This window comes from Buteo buteo, chromosome 13, assembly GCF_964188355.1.
Source record: "Buteo buteo chromosome 13, bButBut1.hap1.1, whole genome shotgun sequence".
Taxonomy (NCBI): domain Eukaryota; kingdom Metazoa; phylum Chordata; class Aves; order Accipitriformes; family Accipitridae; genus Buteo; species Buteo buteo.
Genome location: NC_134183.1, coordinates 6,753,470 through 6,776,097, shown reverse-complemented (window position 1 = coordinate 6,776,097; position 22,628 = coordinate 6,753,470). Strand labels below are relative to the sequence as shown.

At 40.9% G+C, this 22,628-nt stretch overlaps 1 protein-coding gene across 1 annotated transcript in view; it reads right to left on the bottom strand.

Annotated features, from left to right (window-relative positions):
* CA10 (carbonic anhydrase 10) overlaps nt 1–11,885 on the bottom strand; it is a 212,572-nt gene extending 200,687 nt beyond the window's left edge. Inside the window, exons 1-3 of the mRNA XM_075043860.1 lie at nt 11,701–11,885; nt 10,823–10,963; nt 10,477–10,564 (exon numbers count right to left, since the gene is read on the bottom strand). Coding sequence (XP_074899961.1) covers nt 10,477–10,537 — 61 coding nt within the window. The 5' untranslated portion in view covers nt 10,538–10,564; nt 10,823–10,963; nt 11,701–11,885. The remainder of the gene's footprint in view (nt 1–10,476; nt 10,565–10,822; nt 10,964–11,700) is intronic.
* Between the last annotated feature and the right edge of the window lie 10,743 nt (nt 11,886–22,628).

The following is a 22,628-nucleotide window of genomic DNA, read 5'->3' as shown; positions in this document are numbered from 1 at the left end:
ACATATGAAAAGCATTGTATATTATCGCTCATCTCTTGTTATCTCACTTTTTAGTTTTTTTGTTTTGTTTACCGTAGTCCAGGGGAAATCTGTTTCCTATTGTGAAAAATGGTGTCTGTTCCATTCAGGGCATCCATAAAGTGAGAATTAACAAATTACAATCAAGATTATTTTAGTTCTGATTGTACAGTTTCTCTTGCTATGTTAGTCACACTAGAAAAGTCCTACCTTCACTTTACCACACAAAGACCAATATGATTTCACTTGGATAAAAAACTATTTTCTACACAACTGTATAATTTAATCAGAGATTATGAAAATTTCTGCTCATCTTATCTGGGCTTTTCCAAAGATTTTGTATTATTCATGCATTATACTACTGCTACTCCTTGCTTCAGCAAAGCACTTCAGCATATCCTTAATCTGTTTTATACAATTAAATATTAAGACTCAGATACAGCAAAACACTTAAGCATGTCTTTAAGTTTTGCATTTTGCTGAATCTGTGTATTAATGTATCACAATAAAATCTAAAGAGGATGACTAAGTTTTTAGCTCGCAAGTATGAAAACATGCTTATGCTACCTAATAAAAATAAATCATATTATTTATTACTCTGTTTTGCATCATGTGTTCCACAGTGAGCTAAATACCTGTGACTCTAGAGCAAAGGCACAATTACAGACTGGCAAAGATGAATTGTTAACAACTTGGAGAGAGTGCCAGGGGGGCTACTGAAGATAAAAATTATGCATCTGCAGATAACTTTAAATCCCACTTGCAATTACTAACTGCTACATAGTACCCTCAGGATCATGTGGGCAAACGAGAGGAGACTGTGGAGTCCTTGTAGATTACTTTGTTTACCAGCAGGCACAAAAAAATACTATAACAATAAGATACCACTTATAAATATGAATGTGAAAAAAAACCCACAAATGGTGAAGCCAGTTGAATATATTGGAAAATAAAAAGCAGGAGTTACAGACATCATGGGAAAAATGCCCTGGGGTGAGGATTTCACCCCCCAAAATAAATTCACATATGTGTATACAGCATATCCAACAACTGCATTAGTATGTAAAGGAACCTGTTGGTCTGCTGAGACACCAAATTTCAAAGAGAAAATTTAGGACCCAAACCTCTGGTGCCCATTCTTTACTCATAGTCACAATAAAAACATAAAGAGGCCAACTGAATGAATGTTAATAATTTAAGCAGAATTTAAATAACACACGATTATGGAGGAACCTTGCGTGGGTCTGAATTTTACCTTAGTATCACGCTGACTCCTGGAAACCAATTTAACTTAAACTCTAATTCATATAATTCTTAAATATACCATAATTATACCTCACAATAACTTCACTGCTATTACTATGAAGAGAAAAAATACCTTGTAATACACAGGCAGAGACAGAAGAAGAAGTCCAGCCTCTGAGAGGAAACACCAGGCCCCACTCTGTGACCCTTCATTCCTGAGGAAGCCACACAAGTTTAAACACTTGAGGATAAATCTAGCTGAAGCAAACTGCATGAAGTCAGGAGGCAAGGGAGCAGAAACGACCATGAACTTGCTGCTCAGCTGAGCTTCAAGTTCTAGAGGTGTAAAAATGGTCATTTTAGGTTTCTTGGGGCCAGACTGCTAGGTTTCATTGTCCACTGAATTCGTAGAGTGTGCCCAGCTGCAGCCGTCCCCCCTCCAGTCAGAAATCGAAAGGCAGTGTTAGCACGTAGCCCATCGAAACCATTTTCGGGAAGATGTTTCTAGGAGTTTGCAAGGGCAGGCAGTGCCACGAGGGCGGTAACTTTCCTGTGGGGCACGGCCTCTCAGTCTGCCCACGTGAGGAGCGGGTGCAGGGGAGAGCCACGGAGGTCAGCCACCCTCCTGCCATCACCAGGCACGTCCGTCGTGAGGAAACACGTCCCCGGCGAGGAGGCAGGTCCGTGGTCAGGCTGGTCGGTCCAGTCAGCGAGGCGAGGTGAGGTGAGGAGCAGCAGGGCACAAGGCTGAGGGCAGGTGAGGGGCCAAGGTTAAAGGCAGCTCAACACCGCTGAGGCACCCAACATGGCTTCTCGCAGCTCTCTCCACAGCTTGACCCAAGGCTGCTCAGCTGTGCAGGATCAGAGCTGACGCAGAAGCAGCAGCCAGACCCTGGGAGCAGTTGATGAGGCTGCAGAGCCTGTAGGCTCATCCCAGGGCCTGTCACTGCTTTCCCTCCTGACCCTGGCGCCATGGAGGCCTCGCGCTCCCTCATTTCAGTGAGGTGATTCACTGTCTCAGTGAGGTGATTCAGTTTCACACCCTGACTAGAAACAAGGTGTAAGAGTAATCCTAGTGCTGCAACGCAGAAATGAGAGCGAAAATGGACTGTAGTTACTTAAATTGCTGCTGGGTGACCTTTCACATGACATTTTACCTCAGTTTCTCCATCTGTTAAAGTGTGGCCAAGATTGTATGCTCCCTGCAAACTGTTCTAAGCCCTGCCACCGTATTTTTTTTTTTCCCCTTTTGGACTGAAATATAATGCAAAGCTCTTCTCATTCATACATTTCATTCTTAGAAAAATCTAGACCACACAATCCTATTCAGAGAAATATGCTGTTAGTAGCTGTTCACACACTCCCAAGCAGCAGGATTAGGACCAGCATAGGGTCAAACACACATCTTTTCTTCCTCCAGCAGCAGCAGCCCTTCCCTTCCATAACTTCAGCCTCCCACATGGGAAATAACACACCTCAGCTGCAAATGGTATGACCTTCCACCTATGTATGAACAAATAGCTCCTTCTCCATAAAATTTCACTTTCAGGGGACACTACTAAAGTATTGTTATCCTCTTCTGCTAGCAAGCACAAATATTCAGCACTACCTTTTTTCCTAAGAAGAGAAAGTTTCTTTTTTCTGCCATGATGGCAAAAGCAAATTAATGCTCTTTCTAGCAGCCCAAATATATCACCTTTCCAAACAAAATTTAGTTGTGGCAGTAGCAATCCTTCCTGACCCACTCCTTCCGTTACCCAACTGCCATCCTACCAAAAGTACAGCTATCAGGCAGGGTTTGCTGGAGGACATGGTCATTCTAACATCACTTCAAATGGTGTAGTTTTCCATAGTGACACATACTGAAAGACCTTTGTCTATTACTCATTATCTTTTTCTTTTAGCATGAATAAGGCAAATTCTGTAGCAGTCCTGCTGTGCTAGTCTTTCTACCTATGGCAGAACAGAAAAACTCCATTCTGATGACTATTCTTGAAGCAGAACAGGGCACTACAGCAGTTAACAGTAGGAAAGAACTTAAATTGGAAACAACCCACAAAACTGACAAGAAGGTGTTTTTTCAGAAACTATGTTTCCCTCTAAATCCATCTACTCAAATGCTACTTCCAAAAGCTAGAGATGTCAACACATTTAGAGTGGAAAAAATGGATAATGTTGCTTAGCTTCCTTTTCCATGCATGCGCTTACAAGCCACTTTGGACCAGTCAGTACACAACTCTATCTGTTCCATACTTAAAAGCCAGATGACAAACATACAGTACTCTGAGCTTGATCAAGTTAAGCACTAATGATGAAGGGAGGAAGAAAGAATGTCAAAATGAACAGGTAATATTATGGATATTACCTTATCTCTATACTTACTATAGTATCTTGTTAAAAAGTACATTCTACTTATTTATTTGTGAATTACACACAAATGCTGTGACATTTTTCTGGCAATAATATTACAAAATATAAAACTGTGGGGCATTTAAGTTTAATACTAATTTTACTACAGAAATACAAATGTTACAGATCCATGAATTTAAACCAGAAATGTTTTCATATGGAAAAATACATCAAATGAAAGCATTTCTTTTCTTTAATTCTGACCATTGCTTTCGGTATGCTATGTATGTGGGAACTGATCACCTTCCGTTTTTCAAGATGAATAAAAGCAAATTAAATATTTTAAGGCTGTAATCCTGGATAGGCTGTACCTGGCACTCCACAGGAGCACAGAGACCTGCCATCTAAAGCTTTTCTCATTGTCAAGCTTTACGTTTTTGCAATTTGTAAGGCCCAAATCTCATTAACACTAAAGCCATTTATAACGTTCTTGGAGTTCCAAGGTCTTTTAAAGTGGGTGTAAATATAGGTTTCTGTATGCCTTCTTACCACAACTGTCAACTGCTAAGCACTGCATAAAAATGTTTCCCATATTGACAAATAAGAAGCTTACAGTTATGGGCACCCATGTGCCTGTGAGGCACCCAGTTCTTGTCTACATGACCAGAAAAGCTACTACAGTACACAGAATATAGGTCTAAAATGCTTCAGTCCTCTATTTTTATGACAGTAATAACTTGCTATTTTGTCTTCAAGAAATTCCATTAAAAGACCCTTGACAGCTTTTTAACCATCAATGATTAAATCAGCAATAAAACATTCTACTACTTTGAATTCAACTGTAAACAGGTTGGGCTGAAAATTCTCCTAAATGCCAGATTATTATTATTTTAAAAAAATTATTTCCTATTTATTTACCATTGATGTTTCAATTTATCTATCACAATGGCTTTTTTTTTTGCTAACTGATATTCTCCACTGTATGGACAGGCACTTTTGCACTTTCTTGATAGCATTACAATGGAAATGCAGTCACGCTATACAGTGTTGCCTCTAAACAAGCCATTTAAAATTTGATTCCTATTTTCTACTCCTTCCAACATGATGTATAGTTAAGATAAAAAGAAGATAGGAGCAAAATAACACTTATCACAGAATGTCAGTGTTGTCCATAACTAACTGTCATCTAGTTTTGTCTGCTGCTTGAGCTGGTAATGAGATAATGATAAAACAGTTTTATATAGTCTTCTATTAACAGCCCAGATGGGCCAATCATCCACTTCAGTCTTTGCCATGTTAAGTTTAGCTATAAACAATCAGTAACGATGAAAACAGCAGCTCCCTCCTCAGCTAAATTACAAACTTTCAACCAAGAAAGAAAGCAATACTTTGACCAATAGCAACAAATAAGCAAAACAGCCTTTTAGGGTAAGCAGGAATTCCTTATTCATTGGTATACAAGGAATATTCATAATGCAAATGGAAAGCCATTTCAATCCTCGCTGAATTTAAAATCTAGCTGTTGTAGATCCAAAAACTGAAACCTTTCCAAGAATATAAAGGGCAAAACTCTATAACATCAGTTGTATCTTAAAGACTTAAATAATACCCTTAAATTGAGAGTGCTTATTTGAGTTGGGGTTTTATTCCTGTTTTTAATACTTTTGTCTTGGAGGCTTGGTATCTAGTTCAATTGCATTAACAATGAGGCAACACAACAAGGTAAAGAGGTCCCTTTGAAAAATGGGTATCTTCATCATTGAGATTTGAAAAGAATAGCAGCAATTACCAGTTTCTTTCCATCAGTTTATTGGAAGGAAAATAGCTCAGCATAATATGTGCAAAACTATTCATAAACATTCCCTTCTACTACCTTTACATGAGCTAAAAATATATGTGTTGTTTTGGCACTTAGCGCCTATCTGGTCACGCTCTAGCTGTAAAACTAACAATAAAAATAGAATGATGAAAAATACAGGACATGAAAAAAAAAAGTAAAGCAGACATTTATAGGAGACTCCAAGGCTATTTCCATAGAATTTTAAAGCAGAAACATCTTCACACCTTTTGAAAAGGCGGCAACATCTCTGAAGTGAGAAAGCATTCAAGCGCTAAGGAACTGAGAGTCTTTGGATCCAACATATGGCCTCCATCCTGTGTTTGAATGTGAGCAGGAGGATTGAATCCACGTGGATTTTCAGTAACATCAACAAACCCCGTGCAGGCATGAAGGTTTGCCCACACACATGAAGATGTGGAGATGGGACAAAGCAGGAAAAAATACTATAACGGATTGGATGCCAAAAGCTCTTGGTTGCCCAATGCACCAGGCTGCATGTTATACCTTCCTATATGTCTAGTGATTACTTCCTCTCGTATATATATATATATGTATCTGTGCTATGAATAATTCCTTCCCCTAGGATATTACATTTCTCACTTAAAAGTGCCAGAAAAAGCTATTTCTGTGACACTATTTGAGAATAATTAACTTGGTTTCAACGTTTTTGTCCAAACATAACAATGCACTATTCACTGTTAGTTACTAATGGACATTAGAGCCTTGATATTCTTCTCTTCTACACTACTTTAGCTTGAATTATCTCAGGTTGTACAATGCTAAGAGAAGAAGAGTTATCAGACCTTACAGACCATCATTCAACAGACAATTCAAGCCCTGGCATAATTTAGAGTTCCTGTAGGACAGCTCTGTGTTATGCCAGGTAATAAGAGCTCAGAGACTCCAGAAGCAGCAAGACAGAAAATGAAGTGCAACTGTACTCCAAATACACCCCTAGCCCTCAATGCCAGGAGATGCCACATCAGATGCTCAATACATTGTGGAATTCCTTGATAGACGGGGATTTTTTAATACCAGCTTAGTTGCTCATGACACATGATTTATGATCCCTGTGTGCTGCAAAACAGGCCAAAGAAGTTACATCATAAAAAGGATCTGCCCCTACGTGACTTGAGGATGATGGCAAAGGATGAAAATACTTCCAAATAATAAAGGAGCTGTAGGGATTGCATGAATTTCATCCATATTAGTTCCCACAAGCCAAAACAGTAAGAGGTAATATATCAATTCATAGGAAGCCATAAAGATGTTGAACATGCAGATTTTATACAGCATTTTGTTGATGGATTAACAGAAAATGTACACAGAAATCTTCTTAATCAATAGCCATGACAGTAGCATTTTCTTATTTAAATGAAGTATCCTGCAAGGGTTTGAAAACAGTATCCTCATTTTTTTCTTGAAATTGATTGTTAATATCTAGAATCACAAAAAAATTGCTCATGGTTTATACAAATGACTATGCAAGCAAAGGTGGCAGCCATTATGGGATCAACAACATTCCACCTGAAAACACTGATGCTAATTAATTTTTGGTGATCTTATTACCCAGGAAGGAAATTTTGGACATCACACCAACATCTACTATCCTCTTTCTATATAAACAGTATAATCCCTGTGCCATGATTATCTGCATCTTCAAAGGAACAACAACCAGAGAGGTCTTATTTCAGCATTCTATCTACAGGACATCTCCAATTCCACTACCTGTGTTCCTTCTATGCTGTAGTATCATTAAAAGGAACAAAAGTCAGAATACAAATCATGACTATTTTTTCTCAGAGACTACAACTCAAAGGAATAAATATGCATCATGACTTTGAAGGAAAGAAAGGGTTTTCATTTCTTTCTAAAGGATAGAAATTGTTTTCATGGTCCTTCAATCTGTTCTTATTTCTCATTTGCATCTGCACAAAGAAACTAGATTCTCCTTTCAGACAAGCAATTTCAAGTAGCAAAAGCCTTAATTCAGTATGCCAAGAAAACAAAAATATTCAGTTTACAAAGTTCACAGAGAAATTATTTCCCAAATACAAGGGCCAGTAATTAAAAAAATAAATATATATTCCTAAATCTCAGTATCATTTCTTCCAAACCAAGCAATCTATCATACATACACACATGTAACTGCCTGATAAAAAATGTTAGGTATAAAATATTTTGAAAATATATATATGCCTCTTTTTAATAGATGAAATGACTTTCCATATACTAAGTCTCACAGAAATTCATGCATGAGTGACACCAAAAAGCCAATTGTGTAACTTAATTATTTATTTTAAATAAGAAACACAGCATAAGTGCTACATTCAGGATAATTTATATTTAAATGTCATGTAAAAACATAGCAAAAGACAATGTGACATAACATTGAACCTATGTTTAATAAATAAGTTTACTAATACTGATAAACTAACTTAATAATCCATCAATTCAGTGACTGACATCATCCCTTTGAACAGCAGCCCTTAATAGGCCCTAATCCAAATAACCACTGGAATTAGTAGGAGGGCCATCGCAGGTTTAAATAGACACTGAATCAAGCGTTTGCTAATGTTCAGGAAAGATCCATGCACTGAAGACCAGTCTCGTATGTTCACTGCTGAAACAACTGACTTAATAAGAAAGAAAAAAAGAAAAAAGAAAAAATAATACTACCACACTCCCTAATACACATTCCTGTAATTTGCAGTAGTGTGCTCAACTAGTGGGTTTTTTAAGTAACATGTTGAATGAATGACCAGTGCTAAAGTGCTAAAAATACACAGTTTCTGGAATCCAGTGTTGAGGCAAACCTTAACAGGCTTCATTACACCTTCTCTTACTTACACTGCTATCCAGACATCCCAGCTAGATAATATGCTACAAAACATGGTGTAAAAAGGATGACAGAAGAAAGATACAAAGCATTAGTGCCAGTCAGATATCTACAGATCTTAATCCTTTTTACCAAGATGACAAATACTAAGAATTCCTGAAAAAAACCCAAAAATCCCTAGGAAAAAAAAAAGATAAAAAAAAAAAAGAAAGGCTAAAGCATGCACACATCCTCTGTGTGGGTAAAATTAATTATTGGAAACCACAGCTTTAACCATACAGCAAAAGCATCCCACCATTCACTTATTCACTTTGTTCCCCCAAAAAAGAACAAAAAAAAAAAAAAAGAACACAGAGATGGATGTCAGTCTCTACTTAGTGCTAGAGGGAGATGGAGAGCGACGAGAGCCCCTGCAGGACTGATCCCACTATCGGTTAGAGAAGCCTGGGTTCCCATGTCTGAAGATGAAGGAAGGAGGGGGGGAGATAGGGAAACACTGGCAGCTAAATGTGTGGCATAAGGACCTGCACAGAATGGGACAGCTTCTTTCTGTCTCAGGATATTACTGTCAGAACGGCCAAGAAAGCGATGAGCTTCATTTTTTCCACTCTCACTGTGGTACTTTAAGAAGTGCCTAATTTGAAGAGAACTGGACAGGTGGCATATCATGCTGAGCTAAATAGATAAGTGTGAGATTTAAATGACAAGAGGCAGCAGGTTTTGCTGTTCTAAAGAGCGATGGAGTGAATTATTCTGATGGTACCAATGGGCACAAGTGGAAGGTCAGCCTGGGGTGCTGCCAGTGTCACCCGGGTGCCTGGTAGCAGATGGTGCCAGTCTGTAGGGATAAAAGAAGGGCGGACGTACCCCGTGGGCCGACAGCAACACTATTTGCTCAGGAATAAAAAAGTTTGGGGGTAGGTGCAGGCAATACAAATTAACATAGATGCTGCCACCCCAAATGTTAGTGTAAGCATCACCAGTCCAAGGGCTGTAAGGGTGATCAGTCAGAAAGTGCTGCAGAAAGCGCAGTGGGGGCTGGCACTGCCAGAGCGAGATGCTGCAGGTGCTGCTGCCTGGGGGCTGCGGCTGGGAGACGGCCCAGGCCAATTTCTGCACGGTCCCAAGGGAGCTTTTGGAGCTCCCTCTCCCTAAGCACCTCCAGGCTGGACACTGAGATGTCCACCAGGACCCCACACACCCCCCTCGGCAGTGCCTTGTCTGTGTTGCTCATGTTCCCTTTTCCGGACTTATGCAATGACTCGAGGGCAGAAGCAGCCTGCAGAGAAGTGGAACAGCAGGAGACGCAAGCAGCCTGGATCCCTGTGGGGCTCCCTGAAGTGTCCCAAACTAGAAAACTGGCCACCTCCCCACTCCTGCCTCCTGCAACATAATTATTCCAGCATGACTGACATGACAAATTAACAAGGCAGCCAGGGCTTTTGCAGCAGAAGGGAGTGTTTTCCCCAAGAATAAATTGTTCCAATCCTTTACGCTAGACACCCGGCCGTGCCTATTCATTAATTGGACAAGCTCTGGTGACAACTGAAATCACCCGACTTCTACATACTGGAGGGGAGAGAGATCTTTGCAAGCTTAAATGAGAAGCCTAAAGCTGGAATTCCAGCCACCAAGGAGTTCTTTGAATAGGGCTATTTTTTTTTTTTTAAATTCATTTTCAGAGCACGGCCACAGTAAAGCTCCTTTTAAAAGCAGAGGCACGTTCTTCAGTGTTATTCCTCCCTTTGCAGACCCTGAACTGTGGCACCAGAACATGACAACTCCGCCAATGAATCGCAGACCTTTTAAGATCTACAGATCAGCCGAGTTTAAGAACTTCAGGAGCTATGAAATTCTGGGATTACTGCAATGTTGTGATTAATTATCACAATCAGGTACATTAGGAATTATAAGCATCTGCTTAATCAGTACACTGTGGTTATTTATTGCAACCAATGTATCATAATTCCTACACAGGTATTGGAATTAAGGTGGGGGGAGGAATTGACGTTTGTTGATTTCTGTTACGACCCACTCACGATACATCATTCACATATTTTTCAACTGCTATTTTGATTTGGGTTTAACTGTACCTCTTTCCCCTTATTAAGGGGAAGCCAGGGAACCCTGTATAGTATTTCTTTCTCCCTGCGCCCCCGCCGCCCTTTCTGTGCTAGCTGCGTACCTGAAATGCAGACGATGAAATTCGCTTGCAGAAGAAAAAGCACCTCCCAAACAATTTCCATCCTCCGATTCTCATGCCAAGTGCATCCCTCGGCGAAAAAAAATAACAAAGATCAATATCGCAGTTTGAACGATCCCAGCAAATTTCCTTTCGGACTTGCAGACTGTATTCCCCAGATGTGCTGACAACACATGTCCGAGCTCTCTCTCTGCACGGCTCAAGCGAGATCCCTTCCCTTCCTTCACCCTCCAAAAAAGACCACGAAGCCAACCGCCAGTACCGGGCTCTTCCTCCACGAGTGAGAAAAAAATCCACCAGATTTCCCAACAAGACATAGACAACAAACCCCAACTGGTCCGGTCCGGAGAGTCTCTATTCCAGGGCGGCCAGGTGCAAGTTAACCCCAAACTCTGCACGTCTCAGCGGGGCAGTGCCAGCATGCCGGGGGGAGGGAGGCGGTGGAGGGAGGGGGTTTCCTCTCCTGCTGCTACAAAATGAGCGGAAAGAGATTAATACCCGCTGCAACGCGTTCGCCACCCCCCCCCCCCCACACCCCCTCCCTCAACCCCGCATGCTACCGCACCTCCACGGCGCGGAGCACGTAGCAGCCGGCTCCCTCCAGCCCTGCCGGGGTTTCTGCAATCCCCGGCGAGCCGAGGCGGCTTTCCGCCAGGCGACTGCAGGGGTCGTTCTTGCCCCGTACACGGAGCTGCCCTTCCCCGGCCGGGATGGCCCCGCCGCCGCCTCCCCGCGACCACCGCCCGCGGCCGCGGCCCCACACCCGCGCCGCTCCGGCCCCGCAGCTCGGCGGCACGACAGGGGGAAAACGCCCCGGGAAGGGGAGGTTGGGGGGGGGGGGGCTAGGAGCTGTATTACACTGGCGATCGTGGGTCCCCCCTCCTCCCCCAAATCTGAATTGCAGAAGTGCAGAGTCTGCAAGCAGCGGAGGCTTGCGTGCATCGCCGGCCGGCTTCGCTAAGAATACCAGTATTTTAAAACTTATTTAAAGAAGAAGGGAAAGAAAAACAAACCCAAACTTCTCGCGGTTTTGGTGGTAGGAAGGGCAACAAGAGGATACAGCCAAGAGTTAGCGAAGTACTTGCGCTGCAATGCCTATCTAATTGCATTCCCCAATCCACAACACTTCTGCAGAGATATTCCCCCCGCTCCCCCCCCCCCAGAAAAAAAAAACCAGCGTCAGTTTTGGGGCAATCTCTTACTTACCCCCAAATCCTCCTGCCTTTTTTTTTATTTATTTTTTTCAGCTCATCGGATCTGCCACTCCTGCCTGCAGTCCCAAAAACAAATCGAGGTCAAGCTCCGAGCCGCTTGCTGCAGCCACCTACCAACCACCTTAGCTGTAAGGAGGTACCATAGCTCGTTGGATTCCCCCCCCCCCCCCCTTCCTCTTCCTCCCCTAATTCCGACTATTTCGCCGTTTTCCCCGAGTAAGGAGACCGTGCTGCGGGTTGCCGCGGGCCGGCGGGCGGCAGCGCCGGGCACGGCGGGGCTCGGCGCGGCGGCGCGCACGGGCGCGGGCCGGCGGGTGAACGAACGAACGAACGAACGAACGAACGAGCGAGCGCTCCGCCGCGGAGGCGGTGCCTGGGCGGGCGGCGACGGGGCCGCACCGCGGCAGGGGGGTCTGCGGCTGGGACCGGGCCGGCAAGAGCGGGGAGGGAGCGAGCTTTGGGGGGGGGGGGGGAGGCAGAAGGAAAAAAAAAAAACCTCCTTCCCGCCCGGCCGCGTCGGTTGTCTGTCTTCTCAGGCATATTCCAGAAGCTGCTGCTCACTTTGTTTAAAATGTGGGTCCAATTTTTTTATTATTCTCCCCCCTAAAAAAAAAAAAAAAAAAAGAGGTGCACCTGACGCGGGGAGAGGCTGGGTTTCCCGTTCTGCGGAGAGGGAAACTGGGCGCAGAAAGGCAGCGTTGGCAGAGGCATGGGGCTGCGGGCTGGGGAGCTGCGCGGCGCGGGTAGGTGGGCAGGGGGCTGCCCCGGGCCGTAGCGCTCTGCGGGGTGGTTCGATCTGTCAGGAAAGAAGGGAGGGAGCAGGGGCTTTTGGGCTACAAACGAAAATCCCGGCTCAGGGCAGGTGTGAAAAGGTGATCCTGCAACTGCTTCGACTGCGGATGCCTTCATTGATCAGCGTAAGGCAGAGGGAAGGGGGAGGGAGAGAGATGCTTTGGATTTCAAACTGATATCCCAGCTCTTGGCAGGGATGCAGAGGTCATATTACAAATACTCCAGCGGGGGATGCATGCATAATAGATTGAACATAGGTTGGTTTATAAACAGTTCTCCAGCCCAGGGCATACTTGTAAAATGCACCTTTGTCTGGATTCTGGCAAAATGAGGACGCCTGGATCTCTGTATGGGGAAGGAGAGGATCTTTAAGAGAAGAAACCACAGGCTAGGTTGTTATTTTCATTGGCTCTGAGAAATGTGTAGGAGTCATAGGTTTCAAGTCATCCTGACGGTATGTAATTGCAGTAGATCAGATTTCGTGAGTGCTTCAAAGCAACTGCATGGGACAAAATCATCACTATTTGAAAGGAAGAATTGGAATGCAGGCACTTAGTAGCCAATGTGATTCTTGTATTCATTTTGCTAGTTCTCGGAGTAGTGTAAGTGCTCTTTGTACTGCAGCAGTCTTTGCTGATGTTTACTCCATCTCTTCTCATGGGTTCTAAAGAGACTCAGGATTTTAACAAACTAATCGCCATCATCTGTCCAGTGAGAACAGTGATGCTGGATGCAAGGCACAGTCATACAAGGCTTCAGGGACAAATAACTTAAAGCATTCACATATTTTTCGATGCATTTCTATTAAATAGTGGACTGTGCAGCAAGAGGGATTTCTCTCCTTGATAGGATTGCAGAATGCTGAGTGTCATTTGAATACTTAAGTTCAGGCAACTGAGAGTTATCCCTCTTGGGCAAAATGAAATGCATAGGATTTAGGGAACTAAGGCAGCCTGTGGGTAAGCAAGCATTTATCAGGTATGCCATTATATAGATATGCCTTTGGGCACTGAATCAGTTGTCCAGAAGCACCAAACTAGTATAGATTTTTAAAGAGGTTGAAATACGATTTGCATCTGGTTCTTGAAAAGTTAATGAAATAAGGCCTGCAAGGAGTCCTTCTAAGTCATTGCTTTAAGATCACGTTATCTAATGAAGGCTCAGATCAGCAGAGGAAACAATTCTTATTGAACCCGAGACCTTGTTTGTTGAGTGTCTTGTGTTTTCAGTCATGCAAAGTAGGATATGCAATTCTCTTCTTTATGCCTTTTTAAAATCCAGGTTAGTATCTCCTACTCTGGTATTGTAAAAGGCGTGGGTAGCATCCTCTATCTGTAGTCTAGATGTATTTAAGCATGCTTTAGGAAATGCTCAGTAAATGTTTCCATTGATGTTTACTAAACTCCTTTACTCAAATAGATGAACTTTTTCCATGGATTTGACTGTAAATTCTCTTTTGGGCCTTCCCAACTAATTTCTTGCAATAACATTCCAATCCAGAACATAGTAAACCCACAAAGAGACCTTATCTTTTATATTTACACAGTCATCCTTGTTCCTAAACTAGTCTCCTTGAAATTATGGCATTACATGTGAGAAAATAAATGTCTCAGGCAAGTGCAAGTGAGATGACCTGTCATAAAAGGGTGTGTTGTCCATTAAGTCAGCAAAGAATTGAATTGGTGGCAAGAGAGAATGCCAAATCCTAAGTGGCAAGCTCATGTTTAATTCCTATTGATGTCAGTGGAATTTTAACATGTAGTTTAGTGGCAGGAAAAAATGAGGTAGTTGATGTTGGCTGCGAGCAGATAGCCAAAACTCCCCAATATATTAATTTTTGTGCATCTTTTTACCGTGCTATGTTTATCATCCTCATGCAAACCTTATACTTATTTCAGTCGCCTGTGATAAACGCGTAGTTTGTGACTCAGCCTGAAAAATCTAAGAGGGATCAAAGGCAAACTGAAAGTTTTCTTCACCTGGAAAATACAGTAGTGAGCTCAGAAACATGCATTTTTTTAAATCTAGGTAAATAATAATGAGTTCATTCTGCTGTCATTTACTTGCTGTGATGTTATTTGACTGGCAGTGGCCTTAAAGCTTGGGTTTGAAGTCATTATGTCCATATTGGCTGCTGCAGCTCCACAGGAAAGCTTAGTTCAATAAAGTTGAATGGATGTCAATATGGGCCTATTCCAAAGCCAACTGAAATCAATTGGAATATTTCTGCAGAGTTTGATGAGTTTTGGATCAGGCTTTCACTGTAGAATTTGGCAGAGTATATTTGATCCCAAGGGAAATGGTTTGATTTAGTAGGGTGTATCTGGGGTAGAAGCAGGACATAAATCTCCTGTGTACATTGGTGGTACATTCAAAACAGACGAAAATGCAGGTTGCAACATCAATTTTTTATTGTATGAGTTTCCATTCAAAACTCCTTCTGTAACTCACTAAAATGAAAGGGTTTGATATTTGCTGCGTTTATTTGAGTTCCATTCATATTTATACAGTTGGCTAAACTTCTTAATCTTGCCAACCTTTAAGCTGTACTGAAGTCACTGGCCTACTTGTGTGCCTAGAGGTAAAAATCACTGCAAAGTGGTTTTAGACAGGTCTCTGAAGCATGTTTGTATATTATAATTGTAAGCATTTTACTATCTAGAAGCTGCGGCTGGGATTTCTGTCAGAGTTTAAGACTACCTAACATATTAATTACAAGCTGGACACCTAGTTTCTTCACGCCAGATTTACAGAGAAAGACTTTTTGGTTTAGCTATGCAAGCAGAGTTCAAAAAGTACTTACAAAATCTACGTGCTTAAAGGTTTTTATACCAACATAACACATTCCAATTCAGTAAAGCGGAATTAAAGTTGGTACCTTCTCAGAGGAGCCAGCATTTTGACTCATTTGACTCAAAATTAGCTTGGAGCAGAAAAGATGAATTGTAGAAATTGTTTTGAACTGGGCAACTTCTGAGCAAAATGGGTTGAACTGTGGCTTACCCTGTGTCGATGGAAGTGGTTGCTGCCATTCATCACTACTGTGCTGCTGAAGGTTCCCACTGGTCTGGTACAGCAGCTTGCCTGTGTGCTCCCTAGCTCATTTCTGTCAAAATAAGTCAGATCAGCAAAGGCCTGCTATTGAAGTTGTCTGAAACTTCTGGCATGTTTCCAGCAATTAAGCTGGCAGAGCTGGAACAGTTCCTGCTCTTACTTGTTTTCTCCTGTCCCAGGGGCTGCTGGCCCCATGGCAGGGATGATGGAAGAACTTGTGAGTCAGCTTCTGAATTGCCACTGGGAACAGCCTAGGATGTAAGCATGAACCGAAATCAATGTTAAATCAAAACCAAAGAAAGGGCCAATGCTGCAGTTCACTCGGTGAACTTCCACTCAGGTGGAAGAAAGCTCAAGGGTCTCCAGATCCAAATGGGGATTTGAAGATCATCCAAAATCAGCAGCCTATTAGTGTCCAGCTCAGGGAATTTTACCAATCTGTTTACCAGAACTGGACCCTAACCACTATTGAAATGAAAGTGGTTGCTTGGAATAAATTATCATAGTGATAGCATTGAACCTTGCTGTTGTAAATCACACAAATATGACACTGTTACTCCTTGTCTTAAGTTCATTCTCTGTTTACACTTACGTTCCAGGTGGAACTTGCACTAGTATTTTTTTATTGCAATTAACTGAGTTTTTTGTAGAAGACAGAAAGGGCTTTTGTGTTTAGACTGTACATTTGAATGTCTTTCCGCGCAAGTTCCACGTAACTTCAGATGGGGCAGTAAAATATCATAATAGATTGCAAAAACCTACCAGAAAAGTTCTGTGCATTCCATGCAAACATTTGAAGCTATGATTAAAAATTACATACATATTTCTTTTAAAATAAGAAATAAATATTTGTCTTCTCAAACCTTTGGTGCTTATTTGTTTCCTGTATGAGGAACTCTAATCTCAGGGAATAAGTATGGGATTAGGAAAGAATTTATAGTCCTGATTGTGCCAACATTGACTGTGTGGCTTCTGACAAGCTGTCTGTATCTCATCATCTTGCATTTATAAAATGGGCTACAATTCAGCGAGGAGTTCAGTAAGACCAGGTTAATAATTTGAAGTAAGAAAGGCAATATTGACTTTTGCCACTTTCAAGAGTAAGAATAGCTCACAAGTGCCCCAGCTCCCTTGAGGCCATATAACACAACTGTCCAGCAAGTGGTGAGGCAACGCAGGACTCGGCCAGCCTCCAGTCCTCCCTTGCTCAGCTTTATCGATGCATGGGGTGTGCTGCATTGGTGGTCCAAGTCAACCAAGAGGGATGGGGGTCAAAGGCTCTGCTTTAGCGTTGTTGGGTTTTCATCATTGTCAGCAGTCTGCTGCCCATAATAATTTCCTTTTTGGCTATGCCTGAACACAGTCCTCATAGTCATGTGTCTCACTTTAAGCTTTTAGGTAGCCCCACTCAAATTACAAAGATGTTTAAGTACCTTCTTGGTTCAGAGGTTAAGCAAGTTAATATTAGAAAGCCACTAGCAACAGCTGAGTTGCTGAGAATGTAACTATAAATACCGAGTGATAATATTGCCACTTAATTTCTAGTGCTCCTGTTCCATATATTGTTACTGCCATGCTTTCTTGTATTTTCTGAGAATATCTTCAGTGCTTATAAATAGTGCTGACCTCACTAAGGAAACTGATAAAAAATTTAACGTATCATTGTAAAAATACAGCCTCTAAGAATCCATCAGTACAATGGAGGAAGAATTAAGGTAATTCTTTTCTTGTATTGATGGTCTTTATGAAAACTGAGATGGAATTTACATTTTACTGGTAGAGATAATGATGCAATTTATTTGAAGTTAAAAACACCCCCAACAAAGGAACAAGGAAGATGACTGGCAGTTAACTATTAAGCCAATCAATGTGTTTTTCCTGTGAGTCAGTCTATTCATTATCATAAAGACTTATTTTAAGTCCAAACCCCTTTTTCATGTCTGAACGCCAGCAAACAGTGTTAAGATATCAAGTATTTGTGAAATAACATTCTTCTAATTCAAAAAGACATATATAAACTGCAGTAATTTAGTTTTTCTGGAAGTGAGAAATTACTCACAAAAGTGTTTAAAACGTCATGCTATCTTGCAGTTCCTCAATAGACCTCAATAGGTTCTTCGGGAGTCTTGGCAGCTTTGCGCCCACAGAATTAGGTTTTTTCTGAGTAGGCATGTAGAGTGCGAAAACTGATTTTTTTGCTAGTGTTAAAGTCACCAGATAAAATTGACTTCAGGTGGTGCAGTGATTACAGTCCTTGTGATATTCTGATTTTGCACAGCCAGTAAGTATATTAGTGAACTTTGCCTGTTAAAAATAATTAAAAAGATAAATGAACAGGATTTGGAGGGGCGGGGTGTTTTTGTGATAACTGACTGCAGTGTAGTCCAAGAGTGGTGGTGGATGATGAGAAGGGACATTCTTTTAATCCAGCTTTTGGCTTTGACTCAGTTCAGAGACTTGATGGACTGATGTAAGTTGTACCGAACTCCTAGTGTTCCAGCAGGGTCATTCTGGCAAACAGGGGTGTTTGGTCTGTAGTGCTGCCTCTTCTGTGTCCCTTTTCGTTTATCTACACACTTAGCCTAACAACCACAGATGGGCTGGCTTAGCACACTGCTTGCAATTGGACTTTGTCCCAGAATCCATGCAAGACCATTTCTGCCACAGTCAAGGCAACTTTGCTTGGTGTAAGGGAGACAAAGTTGCTGTCATGTACCTCAGCATGTCAGCCTATGTTTCTGACTATTTCTAAAGCCACCTGCAGTAGCTACAAAGCAGGAAAAGAGACCTTCCTGCTTTCTGTTCTTCTGCCTCCATCGTTTTCTCTTGCAAGTTTGAACTAATTAGAAGATCAAAAGCAATACCTATTTTTTGATATTGAGGATTATTTGTCATCTCAATCTAAAAGAAAAGGACACACATCTTGAAAATTATTCTGATATGGATCTTACTGGTTTCTCATTACAGATTTTGACCGCTAGTTGTCACCTCGTGCCTGTTCAATAAAATTTCTTATGCCACATAGAGTAATGGTGATTGCAGTATCATACTAATATTATGTACATGTGAGTCAAGGCAGCTATGCTGTAAATTTTCAGGCTATGCTGCTCTCAGAGTGGATTGAGCTGGGGACTCATGTTCCCACTAGGATGTAATAGGTATCTGCTTGCAGAACATTTTTCCCATTGTGCTAAGATTTGCCATCGGGGCATTTGGTAAGAAAGAGGTAAACTCTGAACATACGTTGTTTCCTGCGTGACTGCCCAGTGAGAAGTGCAGGGACTCATTAGAAGTTGTTGTCTCCCGAGCTTTGTGCTTGAACCTAAAGGATATATGTCTGGGAAAAAAGTCATGTTTCCTCGCTTCTTTGTGTGTGGATATTGTTTAGGTTTGTGCACACCTCGACAATGAGGTACAATCTTATTAAAATTGTTGCCTGTTTCTATTCACTATTTTTCTGTATTAATGCATGAACCATTTTGCCTTTTCTGGGAAATACATTGCTGTATTTTTCTGCAATTATGAATAACAAGAAGTAAGAGGAAGCACAGTTAGTAAGTAGTATCGTTCTTGTCTCTCTGTAGACTTTTTACATTTTGTAATCAAGGTTTTCTTTAAACAGATCTTTATTCTGCAAGAAAATACCTCGCTTCTCCATGGTTTTTTTTTAGGCAAAATCAGTTAATATGAGTATTCTGGAACCAGAGATTAATATGCTTATCTTAGCATTGGATGTTATTCTCTGCAACTTTTCACATGTTGCAAATGTCCATAAAGCATCAATTATGGGCCTGAGCTTGTTCCCATTAAAGTGAATGGGAGTTTCACTCTTTGATTTTTAACACATTTCCTTTGGAATTAAACCTCAATTCAGCCTTTCGCCAGCTGGATAACTTTCAACACAAACGTAATTGAGCAAATGGGACTATTCATGTGCTTAAAACAGACCATGCACTCAGTTTTTTTTTGTAGGAGGCTTCCAGAGGCACAATGTCTCATACAGCACAACTACAGTTTATAGTCAACAGACTGGAATAGCTGCAGTCTGAATGGCACTTCCTCAGCTACGCTGTGAACCGAACTTTTGTGTTCATCTGCAACAGTTCAGAAGAAAATAGCCCTCTCCCAACCCCCTCCTCTAAATCTTCCAAGTTCAGGACGAATTACTTGTGCTGATGCCTGGTTCTGAATTGGTTTCATCTCCCTCACTTTTCCTCTGTAAAATGGGGATACTCCTCACAAGGATGCAGAAATATAACAGTTAATGCTTGCAGTAAGCTCTGAAGAAAAATATCATGTAAGTCCTAAGAAAAGCTGTTATTCAAAAGAAGTCCACGATGGCTGATCTGCAAGTGCTATCAGTAGATTTATGGGACCTGTGAAACTTACGCTTTGTATTTTTCTAGAAGGAGAGTGGAGGAATTGGCATCTAACACAATTCAAAAGAATGAGAACAAGCCCTCAAAAAGAAAATAAAGCTCTTCTGACTTTTAGAAATCTTTATAAACGTCATTTAGTGTCATTTTCAAATACCTTGAAGGGATCATAAAACTTTGCTCTTCTCTGATCATTGTACCACTTAGAAGAGGAAAGGTATGAACAGCCATAACCCTGGCACATTTTTAACAATACTCAGGACCAAAGGGGATTGTAAGATGGAAGCTTTGATAACAAAAACATAAAGATGTCATTGTCAACTATCTCAAAATATACACGCTTGTTGTAAATGTCACATAAGCCTACAGCTAAGTGATGGATCAGAATTTCCTGTGTTTTCAAAGTGCTCCTGTTGATGAATACTTTAACTCCTTCATGAACAAGTTGTTCTGTGTCCCACAATCTGCTTTCTGTCCTTGTATTTTGTATCACTAAAATAAAATCCTCATTTAATATGAGTAAGTTGCATGCACAGGCTAGAATTTCAGTTATACTCTGTACCAAGAAAAAAAAGTGCTTGGAAAGTGTTTGGAAAAAAACATGCATAATATTGTAAATCACTTTATTAGCAATAGTATGAAATTTTTGCTGTTCATTAAAATAATAGAAGCGGTAATACGTGGTCAGGTAAAATAAGTATTGGTGATATAAGGACTAACTTGTGCCTCAGGAGAAGTCTTCATTCAGCAAAGTATTTAAGCATATGATTAAAATTAAGCATTTGATTGTAAGCATCTTGGTTCAGCTCAGTGTGCAGTAGAGCATTTGCTGAAAAAAAAAAGACATATGACATTACTAAGAACTCCAGGTACATCAGGATAGATTTTGACCTCTTAGGCCCTGACCCTGTCATCACTCGTATTTGCTTGTATCTGCCATCAGGGGAAACCGCTTCTAACAGTGACATTCCTGACTGCAGAGTGAGGCCCTTTTGGGGAGCTAGAGGTCTCACAGGTTTAAATGCTTGAGGATTGCCATCTTCTGGTACAACCAATCCCCGCTATATGCGGTCTCTCACCGTGTGACATGGAGGACATGCTGCTTGTTTTTCTTTATGATTAGGTAAGTGCCATGGGCTAGGGAGGGGAGAGGAAGTCATTTTTTTTGAAGTTACCTATCCACACTATTTACGGACTTTGTTATTACTTCTTCATCTCAATCATCTCTTCTACACTTATCTTTACCAAAACCAACAGCCACCAATCCGGTCTTCTTGTATAGTTTGCTCAGATAAATTTGCATATTTTTGGGCAGGACCATTGGACTTTTATTTGGGTTTAGAGATGTTTATGATATTTAGGTGCCCTGCTACTGAATAGAATCAAAATAATAATTTCTCAGTAGAGCTGCAGGTGCAGAATACAGGAACCATGTATTGCCAAATTTTATTTAGGTGTTTGGAAAGAAACTTCATCACATATGAAAATCTGTAATCCCAATAAATTAAAAAATAATTTGAAAATTACAGGCTGGTGGGTAGTCTAACTCAACTGTTAAAAATCTGTTCTACAAATTGCAAGTTATTAATAATTAGTATTAAAAAACCTATTACATCTTTGATTGGGGAGAAATGGACTGAGGCTAGTATTACATTATTCAATTAGATTTAATCCCATTTGGTATGTGTTTTACTTTATGTCAATTGCAGTCTCTAAAAGGATCATGGTAGCAACCATCCAAAATGTCAATTAATTTGTGTATAGAGCAAATAGCACACATAATAATTTCATCATATAGTGCAGCTCTGTTGACTGACAGTGGAAGTGCTGTTAGACTCACTACAGTTAATTAGACTTCTTTATGCATTGTACAGTAGCATTACAGACAATCATTTATAAATGAGTTTATTAAAATTTCTATGTTCATATAGTGAAAGCACGTTAAACTCTGTTTCTTTAATGTTTGTGATGTCACCTTTGCCTAGTTTGCCTCTTCACTATGAAAATGTAAAATGTCACTAGGAAAATGTAAAATGAATTAAAATCCTAAGTCAAAGCAGTCTCTGAGTTAGCAGATCAAGTCAAAAGACCTCAGGGATCAGACTGGCCTGCTAACTGGCAAAGAGGTTACTAACAGCCTTGTCTTTTCTAGGATTTTATCTTCTCCTAGCTAACTTGAATTACATACATTCCCAATTTATAAATATTAATCATATCTATCTGAGCAGCTGAGAAGTTCAATATTTGTTTCCCAATTTGTGGCATTTTCCACCACATTTCATTCAATCTGTTAGCACTGCAATAAATCTATCTTTGCATTTATTTCCCAGTTTTTCTCATCTGTTTTTTTCTGTTTACTGTACGCTTACTGGGAATTCCTTGGTATACAATCTTGCCATTGTATGGATTTCTTTCTCTCTTCCCGAAACACCACTTGCCACCATGAAGAAAGCAGCTTCATAATGTGTATTTATATGGCAGTATTACTATATAAAATACCATATAGAATGTATTCTGTATTACTTGCATATTATATAGAAATCATCCATTTTAGAACCTTTATCACTAGACAAGTCCCTTTATCACTATAAATGTCAATGCAAAAGTAAACATCGTGGTTAGGAGGGATATCTTTAAGATGTTGAGGAGAGGGTTCTTGAAAATTCTGCCTGCAACTGCTGTCCTGTCTGAGCTGAAC